The 24,730-nt window shown below is 37.2% G+C and overlaps 1 protein-coding gene across 11 annotated transcripts in view; it reads left to right on the top strand.

Annotated features, from left to right (window-relative positions):
• The window catches only part of CPEB3 (cytoplasmic polyadenylation element binding protein 3), a 109,774-nt gene that overhangs the window by 21,610 nt on the left and 63,434 nt on the right, over positions 1–24,730 (top strand). For 7 of the 11 annotated variants that reach the window (XM_025167245.2, XM_007429147.3, XM_088128992.1 and 4 more), the window contains one exon: positions 16,116–16,275. The exons of 2 other annotated variants lie outside the window; for them this stretch is intronic. In XM_025167245.2, the coding sequence (XP_025023013.1) occupies positions 16,116–16,275 (160 nt within the window). The remainder of the gene's footprint in view (positions 1–16,115; positions 16,276–24,730) is intronic. 2 more of the 11 variants (XM_088128994.1, XM_088128993.1) reach the window with 1 other exon arrangement.

The raw sequence follows: 24,730 nt of genomic DNA, 5'->3' as shown, positions 1-24,730 counted from the left end.
AAGGCCATGTTTTGATGAGTGCATCATGCAAAGTATAAGTGAGGTGTATACTATATAAACCTTAAGAGGCAGGCAGTCCTGGGCTTCATTTTGAGTTGTCTTTAGGTTATAGCGTGAGATGCAAATATAATGGAAAAGATGAGAAATCATGACCTTGGTTACTGTCAGATTCAAAATATGAATGGAAATGGTCCAGAAAATCTAATATATGGATATTTAATTACAAAAGGGAACAACTAGAAATATAGATTTAATAAAAGGATGTCAAATGAGAGAACGAAGGGGCTAAACTTCAGGACACTTGCCGTTTTTTGGGAAAGCAGTAATAGAAAAAACACTATAGATTATGAAAAGCATAATCAGTTATCCAAGAGCATACCAACACAGTAATGCAATGAAGTATAAAAGGCAAATTTTAAAAAGTAGTAATTTGTTTAAATTTAGAGAACAAAAGTTTTACTGTAATAATATACATGTACATTGATAGCAAGGCAATAAAAAAAAACAATTTCAGGATAATAGTGCTAAAAATAAGGCAAGCAAAGCAGAAATAGTGCCAGCAATTCACTACTGGAGATGTAAAATTATAATGAAGTATTTATGCCGATTGTCATTGAGAAAGATTTAGAGAAGGGACAAGGATGTATGAAAAAAGTTTGAAATTTTATATATGCTTACCTGGAATATGCTCTGTTAAGTACAAGTTGAATAGGATTTTATTGATAAATAAATATGAATTATGCTGCAAGTATAGTGTTAGGACTGGCGTTAATAGACAAATCTATTTTATAGATTTATATAAAAGATCAATATCATCAGATCCAGTATACACTAAGTTTTCAAATTCACTTCAGAATTTGTTAATTTTATATCAGATGTATACAGATTCTCACTCAAATCATCCTTTTAACTTGTGATTATGAGAATATTTTTTAAAGAAAAATTTTAAAGAAAGAGATAATAGAAAGGCCTATTCTGGTGATTGTTCTGAAAAAAAGGGGAGATACAGGTATTAACATTTACATGATTAATGCCAAAGCTTGTAGAAAAAGAATCAACATGTCTTTTTCCATGGAACATTTTGTCTTATCAAACTTTAAATTCATTGAGAGTCAGTTCAAGTTCAGTTCTACTTTAAGGTATAGGTATAATTAGCATTTTGTCTCAATGTGCATTTTGTCTTCTTGCGCATAAAGCTAAAGTTCTGTGTGATTTTCCCACTTCTCTTTTATCTAAATTAGACAAATAGGAGAATTGCTATAAGGATGCTTAATTTTTCTTGTACCAATTTGCTTTTGCAAATGTTAGCCTCAGAGCCACTGATCCCCAAGCCAGTATTCTGATTTTGAAGGAAGGAAGAAAATGTTTAAAAAGGATTATAGGAGATTTGATAAAATGTTTAGCCAGGCACTGCATAAATCTTAAAAGGAAAATCTGTTCCCCATGTAAATCATAATGGTAAAATAATTTCTCCCCAGATCTAATTGATTCCTTTGTTCCACCTATCAGGCCTCTGAGTAAATATGTCTGCAACATGAGTTGTCTTTTGCCATTACTGTATCCAGTTTTTGTTGCCTGTTGTCTAGTTTTCCGACTCATTAGGATTTCACTGACTGAATAATTCATACTCTGCTCACTGTTTTACCCCTTATTATATATCCTACGTAAGTGTGAGATAATAATACTCTGTATGCAAATCATAGCAGTTTCTCTGTTGTTTATTTCTCTTCTCTGATATTAACAGTAAGATGTTTTTTCTTTAGAAAACTAGGACTGACCATTTCTATTTATTTTAGTGGACCTTATTAAACTATTACTGTTTAATATAGTTGTTTGTCAGGGGGACGCGGTGGCGCAGCGGCTTAATGACGCTGAAAGTTGTTGGCCAGAAATGGCTGACGCTTCAGCGGTTCGAGTCCAGCCTTCGCGTTAAACAGGGTGAGCTCCTGTTTCCTCCCCAGTTCCTGTCAACCCAACAGGTCGAAAACTCACGTGAGTAGATAAATGGGTACTCTCACTCCGGTGGGAGGAAAAATGCTGGCGGCGCCTTGCAAAAAAGGAGTTGGGAGCAGTTGCCGGTAAGTGCGAAAAACCGCGCGCGCCCAAAAAGGGCGCGAAGCAACGGAAACCCCGCCTCCTGCGCTCGCCAGCTGGGCTCTGCCCTAGGAAGGAGGCTCTGGCAAACCACTTCCGAAGAACAGTTGCCTTGAAAACTGCAAGGACTCATCCAAGCAGTCACTGCAGGGTCAGCAATGACTGAGTGCAGACAAAAAAAAAAAAAGAAAAGTTGTTTGTCACTTCTATTATAAATCCCAAAGCAATTTACAATAAAGTGAACAATATGTTAAAAACAATATAAAAATACGTTCACTGAAGGGGAGAAGAAAACAAAAGATACTCTATGCATTCATAGAGAGGAGGGGTGAAGAAACAGAATTTCAGCAGATACCTGAAAGATTTTACAGTAGGACCTCATGAAAATTTGAAGGGAGACCACTTCAGAATGAATATGCCAGTGAACAGAAGGCCTGCCTGTGAATAAACATAAGATGTCACTTTATGATTTGTCTCTTACACACAGGAAGATATCCTTGATGATCTTAGCTATTGATGAGGTCTGTAATAGTGCAGGTAGCTGTCCTGTTTAGGATCTTATATTTGAAATGCATTACACTAAATTTGATTCAATAGCTAAGTATAAAATAGAGTGATATTTTTTGAATACATCTGCAATTATTTTAGTCAAGTCTGAATTTAATTTTTTAAAATCCCATTTGGGGATAGAAAGTGGGCTACAGCATTTTAATAATTTTTTTGTACATTGATTTAAATAACATTACATTTCATACTATATAATAGAATAGATGGTATAGGACTAGGAGTGGAGAGATCCAGGTTCAGGTTTTCCCTCAGCCATGGACTTTCATGAGTGGTTTTGGGCCAATCGCTCTCTTAGTCTAACCTACTTCAGAAGATTGCTGCTGTGGCGATAAAATGAAAGGAGATGTAAATCACCTCAGGCTCTTGGAGGAAAAGTGAAATATAAATCAGACAAGTAAATACATAAATATAACAATGCACATGCACAATATATCTTGTTAGAGATTTCCAATATATCAGATATGTTTTATGTAATTTTGATTTTGAAAGGATAATTTAAAATCACTATATTTATTTAGCAGATAATTTGCTCTGAAAATGAATAAATTATAAAAAGGAGCCAGCCCATCTGGAACAGAAATAAGGGCCTGGTACTCTATTTATTGGCCTTTTCTTCTCTCTGATTTTCTTAAAATAATTTCAAACATCCTTTTGCTTTTAATAGTTAACCACAACAATTTTAATTCTTCCATGTATAAGTTACTATTAAAGACAGTTACTCCGGCAAAGGAATCTAGTTTAGTTATGAAAGATGTCTGAATGGGATACAGAGAATTTCTTTTCTATTATTCAAAATGATTGAGACATAAAATGTTTCATGACTCTGCGTGGGTCTTTATTTGTATTTGGCTCTCTTCTGTTAGAGAAGGGTGTAACCTGGTTTTCAAATATTACTAGGGAGGTTCAACAAGATAATTTTGGAGCTCTCAGCCTGAATCACATGCTCCTTCAAATGCAGAGCTGGAGATCTCCAATCTGGGATATTCTGATTCACTGCAGTGTCATGCAGGGTTCTCCTGAGAGTAAAGCATAGGATCATCTGCTCGGTGGCAAAAAAGTCCAAAGTACAATTACATTAATGCTGAATCTTGTTGATAAAGTAATAGCTTCACTAATAAACAGCAGGCCTAATATTATTTGTATTTGTTTTAAAACATTTAAAGAATAAAATAAATGACTACATAAAAGAAAAGAAGAAAATAAGACAAGTCATAGTGGATGGAAGATAAAATACCAGTAAATGAACAGAGTTTACTATTGTCATAAAATTTAAAATTTATTACTTCATTATTTCTTTGATTAATTAATTGAATATTTAAAACTAATTATATAATCTTGTGAGATAACTGTAATCATTACAAACTTCTAAGCATTAATATTTATATTGATGTCACCACTATTTTTTATTATCTGAAATAAATGCACATGATCTAATAAAAAATAAAAAATGAATACTAAAAACAATCAGTAAAAACAATATTAGGTTCTAGGTTTCCTCTCATTGTTCCCTGCTGGTCATTACATAAAATTATATATAAATATTAAAATTGCTCATGGTTATTATTTTTATATCAAACATTTCCCCCATAAAAACCAAACTCTAAGTGAGTTTGTCTTGTTGTGTGACATGTAATGTATAGGGAAGCTATTCTTGCTTAAATTTAATCAAGCTTCTGTTCTGGATGTGTACTGTTAATTTTGCCATTGCTGCATATTTCTCAAGTTTGGTTTATGAGTCTGATATTGTCAGCTGTCACTTTTCCAGTGTTGGGTCAAATTTGTCTTTGTGGCCATCAGCATGTATCTTAATAAATTGTGATTTTTTAATTTATTTGTTCTGGAAAAGTTCCTAGTAGAAAAAACTGAGGTTTCAATTCAAGCTTTGTTTTAATTGTTTTAAAATAATCCTGTGTATTTCTTTCTAGTACTTCTGAATTTTTTTACATAACCACCACATATGACAAAATGTTCCTTCTGTATCACATTTCCAACATTTATTATTGTATGATTTATCTATTTTTGCAGTTATGGACAGAGCGATGTATGATCTGTAAAACATTTATTACCAATTTTCTCTTAAATTATAGTTTGGGGTAAATTTTAATTTTTGCATAAGACCTCCCACTGTTGTAATGTAATTGTTTCTTTAAAATTTTGCATCCACTCTTTCATATAATCTTTTACTTGTTCTGTCTCTGGGTAATATTTAGATAGATAGATAGATAGTCCCCAGTTTAAGGATGAGTTCCATTCCCAAGGTCTGCCCTTAAGTCAAATTTTCATGTAAGCCAGATGTCAGGCCCAGCCCAAGCACCAGCTAAATTCAGTTCTTTATTGCTTACACCATATAGACAGGATCTTGCCAGACTAAATCTATACTACGCTAACCTAATAGATATACTCTGGGAGAATCTAGGGAGTAGGTATCTTAAGTCTCTTCTTCTTCCCATGCTCCTGCTCAGGACTATGTTGCTTCTTGTTTCCTCACTGGAATGCTCTCCTTCCTTCCTGAGAACCTGGATCTCTACTGCATTCCATCATACTGGAACGGTATTATTGTATAACACTATATAACTAGTATTGTGCAATGAACTTGAACCATTGTGTATTTAACTCAAATCACTGTGTATTTAACTCGAATGTTGCTATCGTAGGCTCCATTCTTAACTATGGGTCATCTGTAACCCAGCGTTCTTAACCCGGGGACTACCTATATGTCCTAATTGATGGTCTTGGTTCTGTATAAGTGTTTCAAATTCTGTCATTTGTTTTAAAATCCCTTATTTCTTGAGGTCACTTTTTATTCTTCTAGCAGTCTGTAAATACAACCACCATGATAAATTTCAGTCTTTGCCAAATAATTCTTGCTGTGTCTTTAGTCTATTTCTGTTTAGTCTATTATGGATGTACCATGTGCACATACATAATTACACATTTTTTACAACAATTGTCTCCAGAATAAAAGGCATTTGAAAGTGAGACCAAAGGCTAGATTGCTGGACTTCGTATTGTTTTTGTGGAATTCCATGTTCTTATTAAGCTTTGTCTTATAATATGTCCTTTTAATTTTTTAATTGTCTTTTGTATCCTTATAAATATCTGTGAACTCTGTTGGCTAGAGTGGCACCTTCTAATATTGACATTCTACTATTCAGAGATTTTATCCATTTGACTATCCATAATAAATAGAGTGGTACTTAACAGTTTGTGAACCCTTTTGAATTTTCAATATTTCTGCATAAATATGACATAAAATGTGATCTGTTCTCCACACAAGTTCTAAAATTAGATAAAGAGAACCCAATTAAACAAGTGAGTCAAAAACATACTGGTTCATTTATTTATTGAGGAAATTATCCAAAGCTACATAATTGTGTGTGGCAAAAGTATGTGAACCTTTGCTTTCAGTAACTTCTGTGCCTCCCTTGGGCAGCAATAACTGCAACTAAATGTTTTCAATAATGTTGATCAGTCCTGAACATGGGCTTGGAGGAATTTTAGCCCATTTCTCCTTACAGAACAGCTTCAACTCAGGGATGTTGGTGGGCTTCCTTGCATGAACTGTCTGCGTCGGGTCCTTCTACGACACTTCTGTAGGATTAAGGTCAGGACTTTGACTTGGCCATTCCAAAACATTAACTTTCTTTTGCTTTAACCATTCTTTCTTCATAGGGCTTGTGTGTTTTGGGTCATTGTCTTGCTGTATGACCCACTTTCTCTTGAGCTTCAGTTCACAGACAATTAGCCTGACATTCTCCTGTAGAATTTGCCGGTACAATTCAGAATATATAGTTCCATCAATGATGGGAACTGTCCAGAGGCAGCAAAGCAGGCCCAAACCTTGATACTGCCTCTACCATGTTTCCCAGATGGTATTAGATTCTTATGCTGGAATGCAGCATTTCCCTTTTGCTTAACATAACACAACTCTTTTCATTCAAGCCAGAAAGTTCTATTTTGGTCTCATCCATTCACCGAACATTCTTCCAGTAACTTTCTGGCTTTTCCATGTGGTCTTTCACAAACTGTAGACAGGGAGTAATGTTCTTTTTGGAGAGTAGTGGCTTTTTCCTTGCAACCCTGCCATGCATACCATTCAGTGTTCTCCTGATGGTGGTCTCATGAACACTGACATTCACCAATGAAATAGAGGCCTTTAGTTCCTTAGACATTACCCATGGGTTCTTTGAGACCTCCTGGAGTATTACATGCTTTGCTCTTGGTGTGATCTTGGTTGGCTGACCACTCCAGGAAGAGTAGCAATGGTGTTGAATTGCTTCCATTTGTACATGATCTGCCTGACAGTAGACTGGTATAGTGCAAACTCTTTGGAAATAGTTTTGTAATCTTTTCCAGCCTGGTGAGCACCAGCAACTGTTTTTCGGAGGTCCTGAGAAATCATCTTTGTTTGAGCCATGACACATTTCCACATACGTGTGTTGTGAAGATCAGACTTTGAAAATAAATACCCAGAATTCTGTTCTTTAAATAAGGCAGGACCTCCCACACTCCATTATTATCCCATTGAATGAAATACCTGATTCTAATTTCCCTTTCCAATGAACAGATAATCCTAGAGGTTCACATGCTTTTGCCATACGCAAATATGTAACTTTGGCTGCATTGAAGCAAGCAGGTCTTCAGTGAGTCTCTGGTTCATATACTCTCCTGTGCTGCAACTGTGATGGGCTTAGAAGTGTTTTTTTCCCCGTAACCAATTTACAATTTTATTTTTATCCTAAACCTTGCTTCATCTTGAAATCTTGACAGTTATAGTGTGTTTTATACACTGTGTGTGTCTGTGTATATGAGACAAGAATAAAAGTAGTTTTTCTAGATCTGAATGAAATAAGTTCAGTAGAAAGATTTTTTTTTTTAAATAACATCCTTTCTGCCAACTTGATGGAAAAGCGGGAAGCTCAGGAATTTCCTAATCTCTTTTCTCTAATCCTAAATCATTGTTTATTGTTAATTTGAGTAAGTCTATTGTCTGAAAGTTTTTTATAGATAGCAAACAAAGTAACAAGAAACAGTTGTGCTTCTTAAAATATTAAAGGAAATCCTCATAGGGCAGATTTTGCACAAACAGATTTTACACGCACAAATCTTAAAATTATATCTTTGATTTGCACTTGATTTGCATTTTACAGGCTTTTATGAAAGTGCTACAAATTTATTATAATTATTTTATTTACTGGATTTATAAAGCTGCCTAACTCAAACAATGTGACTCTGGGTGGCATCCAATAATAAAAAACAAACAATAAACAGACCCCCACACACACAATGTTAAAACATACACAAAATATAAATTTGAAATACAGAATATAAAATGGTGATCAAGCACCATAATAAAAACAACTAAAAGGGGACTCCACTTAACTGGCCCCAAATTCCTAGGGGAAAATAAAGGTGCTCTCATAGTTGATTCTGATAAAAAACAAATGTCTACAGTATTCTGTGGCAGATAGTTAAGAAAAATTTCCTGGACCAGGAGAACCTCAAAATATTAACCTCAAAATGGTTACCCTTTTCTTCCATTCAAACTTCTTAAGAGAATTTCAGGTCATACAGATATTCTTACATAAAATTGATCTTCTGGAGAGGTTAAAAGATTTAAAATATTTGTTTACCTGAAGATTTGTCTTTAGCTAATTGTACAGTGGGCCTAATGAGTTACTTTTTGGGCCTTATTAACAGCTTTATTTTATAGTTTTTAAAACATTGAATGAACTGGATGGGTGTCCAAACTGCTGTATCTACCATATGTACTATTATCTTATTTTGAATCTGTAAACAGATTTGATGAGGGGTGCCTAATTTTTACAGCAGCCCTGTTAGGGCAACCTGGTCCCTGCTGGGGAGGGACAGGCTGCAGGTTCATCTTCAGGGTTGCTGTAAAGAACATTCTTGTTATTTGGCAGATAAAGTCATTTGGATTCACTTAGAGTTGATAGGTCCAATTGAAGGGCCCAGAGCAAGGCCTTGTGTAGTTTTCTGGAGCAAGTTTGACCCTGTTACTCCTGAGAAAGTGGACAAGGTTCTCCAGTCTGTTGGTTTGGCCACCTGTTCATTAAATCAGGTCCTTCCTGGATGATTAAGGCCTGGGAGGAGACCTGTGGTAGGGCCTCTGTGGTGGTGTCAGCTTCTTTGAGGGAGGGGGTGGTCCACTCAGCCTTGAAGGAGGCTGTGGTACACCCTCTTCTCAAGAAGAAATCACTGACCCCATCAGTTCTGGACAACTATAATCCAGTCTCCAGTCTTCTCTTTTTAGGGAAGGCAGTGGAGAGGGTCTGGCTTTAGTTTAGAGGACCCTGGAAGAAGCAAATTACAGTGGTACCTCGGTTCACGAACTTAATTTGTTCCATGATTCTGGTCGCGAACCGAATTGGTTGCGAACCGAATCAAATTTCCCCATAAGGTTCAATGTAAATAAGGTTAATCCGTTCTGACCCCTACAAATGTGGTCGCCAACCAATTTTGGTTGTCAACCGAATCAGATATTCCCATAAGGTTCAGTGTAAATAAGGTTAATCCGTTCTGAACCATATGTATTTTTTTTTAACCACAAAAATATGAAACAAAGTACAGTACAGTACAGTATGAAGACAGAGAACACTAACCTTGCTTGAGGTGACTTCTGGTGTGGAGGACAGGAAAGCAGGTGGGGAGGCGGTTATTGTTTGGAGGGAGAGTCCCCCTCCAAAAGGACATCGGGGAGATCTCCTTCAGGGGTTTCTTCTCTTCTTTGTCTTTTAGCTGCAGGCTGAGTTTTGGTGAAAAATCTGTCTAATGTCATTTGTTTTTTCCTGCGCTTCATAACCCTCTGGAAATGAAAGACCAGTAGTGGCTTAATCTTCAGCTCGGCACTTGCGTTCGCACACAGCAAATGGGTCAATCTCTGCTTCATGTGCTTGTGCCCTGGCAGTGCCTTTTCCTCCTGCGTGATATAGGTTCTGTTTGGCATCTTCTTCCAGAAGAGCCCTGTTTCATCGCACTTGAACAGTTGTTGAGCAACGTATCCTTCCACCTTCATGAATTCCGCGAATTCTTTCTTGTAGGCTTCTGCAGCGGCCTTGTCAGAACTGGAAGCCTCACCATGTCTTCTCACACTGTGGATGCCACTTCTCTTGCAGAATTTATCAAACCAGGCTCTACTGGCTTTAAATTCTTCACTTGTTGCGCTTGTAGAGAGGTTTTTTTTGCAGTAAATCACTGTCCAATTTCCTGGTTTTTTCACAGATCATAGCTTCACTAACGCTATCAGCTGCCAGCTGTTTCACATTCAACCACACTAACAAAAGTTTTTCCACCTTTTCCAGCACTTGTGTCCTCTGCTTGGTTACCATTGTTACTCCTTTTGCCACATCAGCTCCTTCGATGGCATCTTTATTCTTCAAAATAGTCGAGATTGTCGACTTCGCCATCTTGTGCTCCGAGGCCAGATCAGTCACACGAATACCATGCTCATGCTTTTCTACAATTTCCTTCTTCAATTCAATGGTTATTTTCTTCAAAACCTTATTCTTACCATTCTTGCTCTGCACTTTCTTTTTACCACCATGCTTGCTCTGCACTTTCTTTGGAGCCATGCTAAAAAGCACACCAAAAAGCTTCACAGCCAGTGTCTGTCTGCAACCGCGATCTCGCCTACAGGAAGCCACAACCACGTGTCAGAGCAGGGAAGATGGCCATGGGTCGTGTTTGTCACCCGATGCAGAGTTCGCGAACAGAAGCAAAATTTTGCGAACGCTGCTGTTCATGAACTGAATTGTTTGTGAACAGAAGTGTTCGTGAACTGAGGTATTACTGTATTAGGACCCATTTCAGTAGGGTTTCAGGCTGGAATTTAGTATGAGGATGGCACTGACTATCCTTGTTAATGATCTGTGGCAGACCTAGGATAGGAGTGGCACATCATCCTTGTGCTCCTTGATCTCTCAGTGGCTTTTGATACTAATGACCACAGTATTTTTTTGGATTCATCATGCAGGACTACTGAGAAGATAATTTAAACATTAAGTAAATTCCTGGAGTTTTCTCTCTATGTGATAAGAAGTAAATGTTTGCTGACAGCCATAAATATCCGTAAATATAACTATACATAATTTGAGGATATCTGAGCTTGAATAATTATAGTGAGTAAAAAGCTTTTTAAGATAATATATATCCAGTGAACAATTAATTGAAAATTTCTGCTCATGCAGTTGTTTTAGAAGCTGCTCCCAGGTTCTCTATGAGTGCCTTCATATATAGCTAGAACCAGCTCCCTAAGTAGCCACATGAGCCTGTAAAAAGACACATTACTTATCTTGAAACAAGATGCATTCTATGCAGTCATGCATGTTCTGAACACCTCTCAAAGGATTTGAGCAGCCATAAAAGTAGGTCTCACTTAACAACCACAATTGGGACTGGCAACTCCATCACAATTGGGACTGGCAACTCCTTTATACGGTCGTTAAGCGAAACATCGTATGACTGCGACGAACATACGACCCCACTTCCACTGTGGTTGTTCAGTGAATCACCTGCAGTCAGTAAATGAGACATCACATGACCGTGACTTGCAATTTTACTGCCAGCTTCTCCATTGACTCTGCTTGTTGGAAGCTGGCTGTGAAGCTCGCAAATGGTGATCACGTGACCATGGGACATTGTGACAGTTGTAAACGTTCACTGGTTGCGAAGTGCCCGAATGTTGATCACGTGACCGAGGGGACACTGCAGTAGTCGTAAATGCGAGGACTGGTTGTAAAATTATTTTTTCAACACCATCATAACTTCGAACAATCACTAAACATGGCATTGTACTACTATGTATCTTCTTCCATAGCTGTAATTATACTTCAGTGAATTGCAATATATGCTGGTCATCATAGACTGTAATGATTGACTGATGTTGTTAGAAATACTTAGCTTAATTCATTCTATCAACAAACTAGTTTATAGTATTTAAATATTGTAATCTTACATATTTATATTTTATATATATGTAACATTTATAGTGCATGTGTGTGTGTGTGTATAGTATATTTTATATATATGTAAGCCTACCTATTTCATAGTCAAGAATATATAGATTCAGAGATTTATCTTTCTTAATTTTTCTTTTTCTTTGTTTATGGCTATTTTGGATATTAGTTTTTAATTATCAGCAAAATAATTTAGTCTGGTTTGGATTTAATCTACAGAATAGAAAGTGTTTATAAGCTTTTTAAACGATTCATAAATGAGAATATGTGAGCAGATTTTTATCTAAACCCTGGTGCTGAACTAAATATAACCATAATTTAAATGCCACTGGTAAGTGCTCAGTCAATTGTGTAAGTCTGCTAGATAATTAATAGGCACATAGTCAAAGAAGTAAGAATAATTACTTTTTCTTTTTTGCCCAACAAAAAGTCCAGGAAAATAATCTGTAATATATTTAATCTCTTACAGAAATAAGTTGCATTCATTAGATTTCCTCAACTGCAGGTTTCTCTGATAGTGATCAATGAATGGAAAAGCACAGGTTTTCAAAATAGGTCAACAGTCATAACTGAAAAATAAGTAAAAATAAATTGAAGAAAAAATATTGAATATTTGAAATATTTTTAGAATATTGCTTGGAACAGTTAGCAATTAACTATAAATCATAGCTTCTACAGAAATTAGGAACTGGAAGAAAGTAGTAGAGGGGTTGGGAGGAAGAGAAGAGGGTCTTGTTTTGAGTTTTAAAGTGAAAGGGTTTGCTGTCATGAATCCAAAGAATCCTCTTTATCTTAAGCTCTGGAAGAAGAAATATACAGCTGAAATTAATTAAAAGGAAAAAAAATACTTATTTCCACCATAGAAAGTATTTTACTTGCTCCCTCCCAAGACTGATAAAAGGAAGCATTTATTTACCAGGAACTTCATCACTTACTTTCATTTTTTTAATTAAAAAAATAGTCTTATATATTGTACTTTCAGGCTAAACTCAGAGGAAGTGCAGACAATTTAAAATCTCAGGTTGGAGATACCTGTCTTAGTTCTTTAACTGTTGAAGCTATTTTTACTCCCAACAACAAAAAAGTTGTAGGAATTGCAATTAAATATCCTATACATTTAACTCTTGCGAGAATCTGTGCTATTTCTTGCCCTTCTTACTTATTTCTTTAGGATATTTTTATTATTTATTTATTTATATATCAAATTTGTCACTGGTTTACAGTGGTTTACAGAAGAGATAAAATCAATTAAAATACAATATAAAAACAATCTTAAATAAATAATAAATTCCAAGGAATGATAAAATTGGCGAACAGCTCAGGAAGTGTCATCAGGGTGCCAGCCACCCCCAGGATTGATTACAACTCTTTATCACCCCGTGCAAGCTGACAGAGCCAGGTCTTAAGTCCTTTCCAGAAAACTGGGAGGGTAGGGGCCCACTGCACCGCTAGGGGGAGAATATTCCAAAGGGCGGGGGCAACGGCAGAGAAAGCTCTCCTCCTGGGCCCGCCAGCCGATATTCTTTAACTGACGGAATCCACAACATGCCCTCCCTGCCTGACCAGGTGTGATGGGTTGATGTGATGGGGGTGTGACAGTCCCTCAGGTAACCTGGACCCATGCCATGTAGGACTTTAAAGGTGATAACCAACACCTTGAATTGGACCCGGAAACAAACTGGCACCCAATGCAGCTCCTGCAGCAAAGGTGTTATATGTTGGGCACCCAAGATTCTCCATGCGGCCACATTCTGAGCCAGCTGTAGCTTCCGGATACTCTTGAAGGGTAGCCCCTTGTAGAGCACATTGCAGTAGTCTAACTGAGAGATGACCAGGGTGAATGACTGACCGGAGAGCCTCCTGATCTTGCCTTTTGCCTATGTATGAAAAGTTCCCAACTTTTGGGATAACACTAAGTTGGGTTTTGCTCTTTTATTGTTTACTATAGGTAGTCCTTGGGTTACAACAGGAAATGGGACAGGGATGCAGTCGTGAATCGCAACATTATGTGATTGCATTGCTTAGCAACAGCAATCCCAGCAGTCCTAGCTGCCGTTGTAACCCCAGGAACCATGCAGGTTGTTAAGTGGGAAGAGGTGGGTGTCCCAGATAATGAGCACAGGGAGGTGCACAGGTGCAATGGAGGGTGGGGGAGTGGCGCAGGTGGATGCTAAGAAGTGCAGGTGGGTGGGGAGGCACAGGGAGGCGTGCTCTGTTGTGGAGCTCCTCAGGAGAAAAAGCGGTGGGAGCGACTTATGGGAATGACTTGTGCCCTTCCCTGCTGGCTTCCTCATTGACTTTGCTTGTGGAAAGCTGGCAGGGAAGGTCACAAGTGGTGATCACGTGACCGTGGCTCACTGCAATGTCATCGCACCTGAGCGCCCAGATTGTGATCACGTGACTGTAGGGACTCTGTGATGGCCGCAACTTCGTGTATTGGTTGTAAGTCCCCCTCGGTCAGTGCCGTTGTAATTTTGAACGGTCACTGAGCAAGGACTAATTCAAGGACTACTTGTATAGGAAAATAGTAGGAGAATGTTAGAGAAGTTGGCTATATTTCAAAAGGTAGAAAGATCATTAAGAATACACTGAAACCTATATTGTACAAAATAAGTAAACACACTGTATTTCATGCTAAAAAGTATGAAATGAAGCAAATATTAATTTTTGTACTAATTTTTAATACAAATTCCTACAAAGAATAGGCTGATTTAGCTTATATTATGAAGATCTTTTGTCTTTCAAGCCATATTGAAAAACTTTTGGGACTTAAGCACTTCTTTCTTGACTATATTTGTCCATTTTGTCAAATTTCAGAGATATGATTTCTTAGAGGCCCTATCCAGAGAGTGTATATCAGCATATTCCAACAAAGGAATCTTTAATTATCTCTGATCTCTAGACTCTATTGAAATTTCTAATAAATTCAACAGATTAGTATATTTTTTTTAGTCAGTAGACCTTGAAATTACAGTGGCTTAATATCTTTCTGCTCAGTCATGTCTGAGGTACAGGAGACCTGTAACTAACTTGGTTTCCTGTGCTTTTTAAGCTAGCTAAAAGCTTGGGCATAATTGCCAAACTATTGATTTCAAACTTCTTTTTTGTGGTCTCCAGTGTCCTTTGTGATGCTGATTAAGTGCAGCATTTCTTAAGAATTAACAGCGGGGCCAATAAGAGAGGACTTTAGGAAGGCTATTTGGCCTGTGAGTAAAGCAAAAACAAAAGGGGGGGGGGTTGAATTTAGGAACTACTTTTCCCTTTTTAATTTACAAATATTCAAGTTCTGTGTCAGTTTTGACATGTCCATTTTAGGACTAGGGGCCTCGGATGCTGAAAAACCGTCTGTTTTGAAGCAAAAAATGTAATATTGAGTAAATTTCAATATAATATAAAAACAAAGCCTGGTCATCTAACCCTTTAAAGTGGGGAAAAAATAAAAATAAGTTGGCAGCACCCATGTCCATGTGCTATTGCCTCCCCCCACTCCCCTGCCAGCCCTTGCAGCTTCAAAATGCAGAACAGGTAGTCCTTGCTTAACAACTGCCCTGTTTAGCAACCACTCAAAGCTATGACAGTACTGAAAAAGTAATTTTAAGACCGGTTCTTGCCCTTATGACTGTTGCAATGTCCCCATGGTCACCTGATTGAGATTCGGGCACTTTGGAACTGGCAAGGATTTACAACCATTGCAGCATCCTGCAGTCATATGATTGCCACTTGCGCACTTCTTGTAATCTTCATAGAAACAGCAGTATGATTAAAGAAAAAGGAAGGGGTTCTACTGTAAACTCTGATTTGGATGCAGAAAATTGCAAGTAATGTTCCATTCACAAGTTATCTGCTACAGCCTACTGTGTCCTTCTTCCAAAGTGATTTTGAGCATGGAAGAGCCTCTAGAATTGCAGTTGATGGTTTTCAAGAAGGAGAAATACAACTGCAATGTACCTGAAATTCAAATACACACACCCTAACACAAACTTATTTAATTAGAAATTGAGTAGTCTCCTTTGCTGCATTCTAGATCATGGGTATATATAATAGTTACATCACATAATGTAGATGTTGGTTATTTAATCTTGTCAGCTGGAACAACTGTAGTACACTTTAATAGATCATGCTCTCTAGAATGACTTGATTTCCCAATAAGTGTGTGACAAAATAGGATATATGGAAGCCTTTGCCTCAGAATGCAGTTGGATAGTGAAAAAGTACATTTGTGGTAACATGTTAAAATATACATTATCAGAACATTTATACTTGCTAGAGTAAATTGCATTTCTGGACAAGTATGGTCCTCCTGTTCACTTGTCCTACTGCTTTCAATATTTTTTAAAGATATTATTAACTTGAGCTTTGCATATTTTGCTAATCTTACAATAATTTGTGATGAGTGGAATAAGTCTTAAATGTCTGCATTGTTTAGTGACAATTTTGTAACAGTCCTATTTTTTTTGTTTTGTTTTGTTTTTTTCCTAGGACCGGAATCGGCCCTATGATACTTTTAACTTGCACTCTTTGGAAAACTCATTAATGGATATGATAAGGACTGATCATGAACCTCTTAAAGGTAAACACTACCCTCCCAGTGGCCCACCAATGAGTTTCGCTGATATAATGTGGAGGAATCATTTTACAGGTTAGGAATATTCATATGTTCATACTTGCTTTAAAAGAGAAACAGCTTTTCTGCTACTATAACATTTTGACATGTTATTGCTTTTTTTGCTAGTAAATTATTAAATGTTTAATGCTACTCCTTGATTTCAGAATCTCAGTTAACTGAGGTGAAAAGTAAGTATACAGTATGGTTATTGATGCAATTAGATGTTAAATCATAGTTCTGTGATTGGCCTTTTTTCTCCAAAAATGTCTTAGGTCTTCAAATTTAAATTTTCAGTCAAAGGAGTATACATAGTTTTGAAGCATTTGTTTTATTCTGTTTTGAAAAGAGTGTGTGTGACAAACTGAGGGTATGTGCATCTCCAATCCTGTGAGGTAGACAGGATTCCAGCACCTTTTGACACATATAACTTACAAAGAAAACAACCACTAAACCTAAGCATGAAAATCAAGGCGTAAGGGTCATTCCTCATGAAAGGACTGGCCCTTTTTCTAGAAAGCTCCTCCTTTCCTATCCTTAAGAACTCAGTAAGTGTGCAACCTGGCACATGAGTAAGAACACTCTCAATGCTAGAAAATTTCCAATTCAGTATAATTCTTAAATAATCTAACAGAGGGGAACCAGAAATGGTTGGTTTCAGTTTAAAATAAAGCAGAATTTACTCATTAAAACTTATCACACTTAACTACTTAGACTTTAATTATAGGATGATTCCTTTTCACTCCATACCAGGGTGTGGCATTTACTCATCAACAGCCTCTTGAAGTCCAAGCTGGTTTATCCAATAGGGTTTTGCCTTGGATGACCTGATCAGGTGTCTTTAAGGTGATTCTTAAAATAACAATTTAGCATAAGGCTGAGTCATAGGAAAATTCAGTTAAGTTTTTGACTGCACATATCTAGAAATATACCTTGCCCAGAGGAATGATCTGGGGAGAGGGGGAGAAGGGATTTGGATCCATCATAGGTTGATTGTTATTTTTTTAAGATATATTTTCATATGTATTATATGATTTCATATAAATTATATGAGTAAGCAGTTTGGCCAGCTTTTAGTAAAGAATGAAAATCTTGAACAAATCATAAATATTCAATAAACAATAATGGCTTATGAAATTTGGGGATTAAACATCTGGATAAGGTTCATTTAAGCTGAGCTACTCTGTGGCTTTGAATTGCTATTTTCTAGTAGTTCTTCATAAAGATGGACATAATTATCTGCAATCTCATTATTCATGATTTTGCAATTGATAAATAGGCCAGAACTTGTTATAATGTAATAAAAGATTTTGAATATCTGCAGTTTTTGACATGCAGTTCTGATTCATCTGCCATTTTGTGCATGCACAGAAATACGCATCTAGCTTCCACTAATCCAGCTAGTGAGCTGTAGCATTCTGACTTTATATAGTCATCCCCTTCTTGCACATTACTTTGTTGACAGAAGTAGTAAAAGTTTGTACAAAGTATTGGCCTTGCATTTTTGGTGATTTATTATTATTATGATTGGTCGCACAGTCAGCCAGATGTTCAGACTGGATTTGGCATCTTTATCTACCTATCAAGTTCTTCCCAAGGGCTTGGGATAGGCAGATGTTGTTTGATAGTGTTAAAGGTATCATTGCAGGATATAAGCTGTTCCCAGTAAAGCTGCCTTTTGCAATTGACTGTTGGTGATTTTGTCAATGCCGATGGTCTTCAAGTAGTGCTCCAGATATTTTTGGATTGCACCTAAGACACCTATAACTATTGGTAGTATCTTTGCTTTCTTTTGCCATAGTTGTTCTACTTCTATTTGAAGGTCTTTATATTTTGTGATTTTCTCCAGTTCTTTCACTTCTATTCTGCTGTCTTCAGGTATTGCAATGTCCATTATCCAGACGTTTTTGTTTTTCTTATCAACAATTGTTAAGTCTGGGGTGTTGTGTTGCAGGTGCTTGTCTGTTTGAATTCTAAAGTCCCAGAGCACTTTAGCTTCTTCATTTTCTATTACTTTGTCTGTTTTGTGGTCTGTTACTTTTTCTGTTTTTATTACTATTACTACTACTACTACTACTACTACTACGATGATGATGATGATGATGATATTTTCTGGAGCTCCATAACCAAAGCCTCCAATTCCCATAGGCTACAGGTTTCCTTATTCACTGTTTTGTTGTTTACAATTGTACATCAGAATGTAACCCCTGTGAATCACGTGGTCCACCTATATAAGAAAGCATGCAGGATTTGCTGTGCTTTAGCATATAGTCCTACATAGACTAGATAATGTTATGCTATAAACTGTTTACTCTGCTACCTTGATAAAAGCAGTTTAGGAACAGTATACAGTAATGTTACAATTTGTCTGTAGACTCATTGTCCTTGATTTTCTATACGATATGATAGTTTGTACGAACCAGCATGGGCTGTGTTCTACTATAATTTAAAACGAATGCATTACCTTTTTATATATATTAGGTCCTTAAAACAAATATCTATGTGTACTGATGATGTCAAAGTCAGTGGAGACAAATAACTAAACAAATACATAAACCCTAGTCATTGCCTTTTTCTTGTAGTTGTCTTACCCTTGTAAATTTTTTAAAGTTTTTTTAATTTGGAGGCCAGATTTCTGTAAAAATCTGGAATTAAAAGGTTTTGATTCAGTGGTATAATTGCTACCATTATGGGCAGCAATATTTGTTTGCCCATAACATTGACTTAATTTATATTTTATAATATGCTCCCAGGGACTGGTGTGCCTTCAGAAGCAGAGTTGAGGTGTGGTGAAACAGTGATATAAAGTAGCATTTTGAATGGAAGTGTATTCATTTAACATTGGTTATGGTGTATTACATTCTGAATAAAGCCTTAAGAATAGTCTACCAGGCAAAAGTTTGAGAGGTGAACATCTTTGGAGTCCTTGGGTTCTCTGAGCTTGGTTGTTTTCTTGCAGATGTTTCGTTACCCAACTAGGTAACATCTTCAGTGCTAGAAGGGAGTGGTGTTTGCTCTCTGTTTATATACAGTAGCTTGCTGTGTCAATGTTGGTCAGTTGTTTTTTCCTTGGTAGTTCCTAGATTAGGCTGTTGTTTACTGCTTGATTGTTTGTCTGAGTTGGTAGTTCCTTGATTAGGGTATTGTTTACTGCTTGATTGCTTGTCTGGTGTTAATTCTGGTGTTAATCCCCGCTTATCTGGGTGTTGATTGCTGGCAAGGAGGTGTTCTGGTCTTTTTGTTTCCTTTTTATTGTCTCTTTGAATAGTGTGTAAGTGATTATCTCTGTGTGCCTGCTGAGGGCTGACTTGCCTGAGTACCAAGCTTCCAGGAATTCCCTCACATTTTTGAATTTAGCTTGGTCTAAGTTGCTGACAGTTTCCCAGTTGAAACTATAGTTAAGTCTGTCCATGTGTTGTGAGATTAAGGAGTTTTATTGTGTCTTCTGACTGCTAGTTGGCGTTCATAGATGTGCTCTGCTAGTCTTCTGCCTGTCTGTCCTATATAGTGACTGTTACATTCCTTACAGTGTATGTTGTAGATGATTCCTGTTTTTTCTTCTTGGGCTACTGGGTCTTTTGGTTTACTTAAGATGTTTTGGAGGGCTTTAGTTGGTTTGTGTGCTATGGTGAAGCCATGTGGTTGAAATTGTCTGTTGATTGTTTCTGAGATGTTTCTGATGTATGGCAGTGTTATCTTTTTCATAGCCTGTTGGTTGTGCTGTAGTGGGTTGAGTGGTCAGGCACTTTTTGATAAAGTTGTGTGGATATCCATTTTGTTGGAAGATGTTATATAGGTGGCCTGTTTCCTTTTTCTGCTGTTCTGGGTTGCTGCAGTGCATTTATGCTCATCTGAATAATGTTTTTACACAGCTCCTCTTGTGGGAGGTTGAGTTGTTACTTTGGTAATGGAGCACTTGGTTAGTGGGGTTGTTTTTCGATAGACTTGTGTTTCTAATTTGCCATCATTTCCTCTGATGTGAATATCAAGGAAGGGTAGTGTGGTGGTGTTTTCTTCTTCCCTTGTGAATTTTATTCCTTTGAAGATGTTGTTGATTGTTTCATGTGTCTTCTCCAGTTGTTCCCTTTTTATTATGACAAAGATGTTGTCTACATACTGGATACATATTTTTGGTTGTATGCATGGGAGTGCTATAGTTTCTAGATGCTGCATTACAATTCTGCTATGAGTGGTGATTCCATGGGTGTTCCTCTGAATTGTTGGTATATTTGTCCATCAAAGTGAAAATAGGTAGTGAGGCAGAGGTTGATGACGTCCATGATTCTGGATATTTTGATCTTAGTGTATTTGATTAGGTTGGGTGTGTTGTGTAGTACTGCTGCCATGGATTCCTTCGCTAGTTCTGGGTCTATGAATGTAAAGAGTGCTGTGACATCGCATTAGACCATAATTTCATCTTCATCTATTTTTAGGTCTTTCATCTATTTTTTAGGTTTTAAGATCAACATCTTACTATAACAAGACATATTTATATCTACTACACTTTTGGAAAAGTATAGTAGTACCTTTATATGAGAGCTGTTCATCTTTCAAATATATGGGTAGAATATACTTACTATATTAGATCACTTTACTTAGTTGTTGCTACAGTTAAAATAGTTAAAATATTGTTAGTCAGATTACCCTTTGTTTCTATAAAGACTGAAAAGAGGAGACCTGAACAGCAAACATGCACATACTGTACTTAGGTTTGACATCCTCTGCCATATATAAAACTTTGAAGATGCACTTCAGAGCCAGTGTATCCTTTTAGATAAAATGTCTATGTGTCACTGCCTAGTGGGACAATTTCTCAGTAGTTACTCTTCTTTGAAGTGGCCCTTCACTGATTTCTGATTCTGATTCCAGGGAATTATGTATGGAAAGTAGTTGCTCTGACTGGATCACTCACAGCATGTGTATCTGACTTCTTAGATAAAATAAGGAACACTGATTTTGCTGAGCCTGTATTGATCTGAAGAAGATGCCTTCTTGAATTGGTCAAGTTCTGTGCTGAAGATTGTAGTAAATATACTGTCCTAATGTTTAACTGTTCTTATAATGAGCTCAGCTGTCATAACTTGGAATGGTCGCTGACTGAATGGTTGTAAGTCGAGGACTACCTGTAATTAATTTCCCTCCTCCATTCAAAAAAAGGTTTGTTTAATAGCTGTTGAGTTTTGGGCCACACAAGGTCTATGGTCATTGTTAAGTTTATACAAAATTCATTTTTTAATTAGTAATAATTAAAGTTTAAGTAAGTTCAGAATACATCTACAGAAGAAGGAAAGAATGGAAAAAATGAAACAGAGAGGGGTCCATCTAAAAGATTTTTGTATAATGCTTTTGGGTTTTTTTTTTCTTTCAAATTAAAAAACAATGCTTTCAGAATATTGATTGCAATTATCAGTTACCGGTGACTAGTGAATTTATATTATAATATGCAAGCATTTATGTATGTTTAATGTAATGGTTAAGGCATCAGACTAGAAACCTTACTTAAAGCCTACATTCTTAAGATAGTACAGCTAAAAAGTATTGAAATCTTTCTTCTGATGTTTTAGTTAAATTACTATTTCTACTTCCTTTGAGTTGATTGATATAATTAGACTTGTTCTTTGGCATATAGTGAACCTAATGCATATTACATTTAACATGCATAGCAAAGTGACTTCCATTTTATTTCTGTAATTTATTGAACAGCAATCTTGGTATAAGAAGCACCATTTTTACAAATGTCCTTACAACGTGTTTGTCCTGTTGCTAATTATACACATTATTTTCTCAGTATTGATGGCCAGAGATAGTCCTATGAAATTTAACTTTTTAGCATTTATTACCACCTATAATTACAACTGATGAACTATATTCAGAGCAACTGTCCTCCTATCAGTGGTAATTGCCTTAATTATTTTATGGTCACTGGTCTTTTAGCATTATAAACAGAAAGAGATTGATTTCAAGCAACATTTAGTGAGCACGTACTTGTGAAGTTTTATTAGCACCTTGTTTTTAAGCATAACAACTCTGGAAAAAAAAATACCATTGTGTATTAGAGTTTAGATATAAAGCTTAGCAAATTTCATGCTACTCTATTTGTGCAAAGTCCTTCATATATAGATTGTATGTAAACATTATGATCCAAGGCCGACTTTAAACATGCCCAAGTGTTTGTGAGATTTATAAAGTTTTGTTATTGTTCACAGATGCATATACTTTTTTTTATTGCTATTTATCAAAACTGGTTTTGAAGCTCAAGTACTATGCCAATAGGAGCACCAGGGAGACTACTGATTTAGAAAAACAAAGCCTAGATTCCCATCAGAAGATGAAATTAAAATCAAGATTATATGGATTGTGATCTGTATAACTAAGCAGATGCAACATACATGTTTGTGATCATATGTTAATTTTTCTTTGCATAGGCATTAAAACCTGTAATGTATCCTATTTTTCATTTTTATATAAATGAAATGTAAATAAGACTCTCATGATATTTTAAAAAATATTTGTAGGTTGATGTACCAGATGCATAGTTTAAAAAGATGCTTTGGAGAAGCTGCTGCATAATCCTGGGGAAAGATGCAGCTGCTTTAAAGAGTTGCAAGAAGATGCTATGTTCATATCCCAGCATGCTCCAAAGTATCACATTGTGATATGTTGTTAACTAGATTACAGGTACTGATAATTATAGACAATGATACAGTGGTGCAGCAAGAGAGATAGTAGGAGATAGGCAAGAAGTCAATTTACCTTTTTAACTTACAACCTTCCGGCAAGCCAAACACAGAATGCCAACTAAACAGTATGTAAGGGGGGGTAAAGGGAAAGAAGCCTCAAGTATATTTTAATTACTGGTAAATTTTGTTTGCTGTTGTAGAAAATTTCACTATAGTAAAAATTATATTGGAATTTTGGTGAATAAACAATAGTATACATAATATTTGTCAGACCTTTCAAAGATTTTTTGTAAGATACATTATTAGACTATTGTATAAGTCTTGGTAGAAAAAAAATATAATAAAGCATGGGACAGCAATTCATTTGCTTATTTTTCACAAGCATAACCTTTGGACTTTTTTCCTTAAATCTGCTCATAAGATCTCCTTAGGGTGAAATATTAAAGTGTAATGGCATAAAACTCAGCAGTATTTATGTACAATAAATATTAGAAAGTACATGGCTTATTTGAAACTATGCAAAATAGTTCCCAAACTCAGTATATTTGGATATTCTGTTGAGTTATCTGAGAAAAATCCAAGATGGAAAATTGGGCTGAGGACAGCCGGCCACTATGGGGCTAGCCATCCCCCTGCTTGAAGTATTCCCTCCCCATCCCCGGCCAAGTAACAGAACCAGGTCTTCAAAGCCCTTCGGAAGGCCAGGAGTGAGGGGGCCAATCGCATCTCCGGGGGCAGAATGTTCCAAAGAGCGGGGGCTACTGCAGAGAAGGCCCGCCTTCTGGACCCCACTAATCGAAGTTCTTTTACTGAGGGGGTCCGAAGCATGCCCTCTCTGTGTGATCGGGTGGGACAGGTTGAAGTCGTAGGGGAGAGGCGGTCCCTTAGGTAACCTGGTCCCATGCCATGTAGGGCTTTAAAGGTAATAACCAACACCTTGAATTGGACCCGGAAACAAACTGGTACCCAATGCAGCTCGCGGAGCAACGGTGTTACATGGGCCCTTCTTGGGGCTCCAAAAATAGCCCATGCAGCCGCATTCTGGACCAGCTGTAGCTTCCGGATACTCTTCAAGAGTAGTCCCATGTAGAGCGCAATGCAGTAGTCTATCTGGGAGATAACAAGGGCATGAGTGACTGTTCAAAGGGCATCCCGATCAAAGGAAAGGGCGTAACTGATGCACAACCCAGAGCAGGAGCCTCGAGTCTAGGAGGACCCCCAGATTACACACTGGGTCTGTCTGGGGCAGTGCTACCCCATCGAGCACCAAAGATGACAAAGTCCCGGATACAGAGGAGCCATTAACCCACAGCCACTCCGTCTTACCAAGTTTCAGCTGAAGCCTATTGTTCCCCATCCAGACCCTTACAGCCCCCAGGCACCGAGAAAGGGCAGTCACGGCATCACTTACTTCACCTGGGATGGAGATGTATAATTGCGTATCATCAGTGTACTGATGATACCTCATCCCATGGTGGCGGATGATCTCACCCAGCGGTTTCATGTAGATGTTGAAAAGGAGCGGGGAGAGAACCAAATCCTGCAGCACCCCACAAAGGAGGAGCCGAGGATGGGACCTCTCGCTCCCTATCAACACCGATTGGGATCAGCCCTGAAGAAAGGAGGTGAACCAGCACAAGACTGTGCCGCCCACCGCCAATTCCCTGAGTCATCCCAACAGGATACTGTGGTTGATGGTATCAAGAGCCGCTGAGAGATCGAGAGCAATGATGGTCGCACTTCCACCATCCTGCTCCCGCCAGAGGTCATCCATAAGTGCGACCAATGCCGTTTCCATTCCATAACCGGGC

The sequence above is a fragment of the Python bivittatus genome, unplaced genomic scaffold (assembly GCF_059951505.1).
Source record: "Python bivittatus isolate LINGU-HERP-01145 unplaced genomic scaffold, Pbiv_v1 ctg000780_np1212, whole genome shotgun sequence".
Classification (NCBI taxonomy): Eukaryota; Metazoa; Chordata; class Lepidosauria; order Squamata; family Pythonidae; genus Python; species Python bivittatus.
This window is presented reverse-complemented; position numbering and strand designations above follow the sequence as displayed.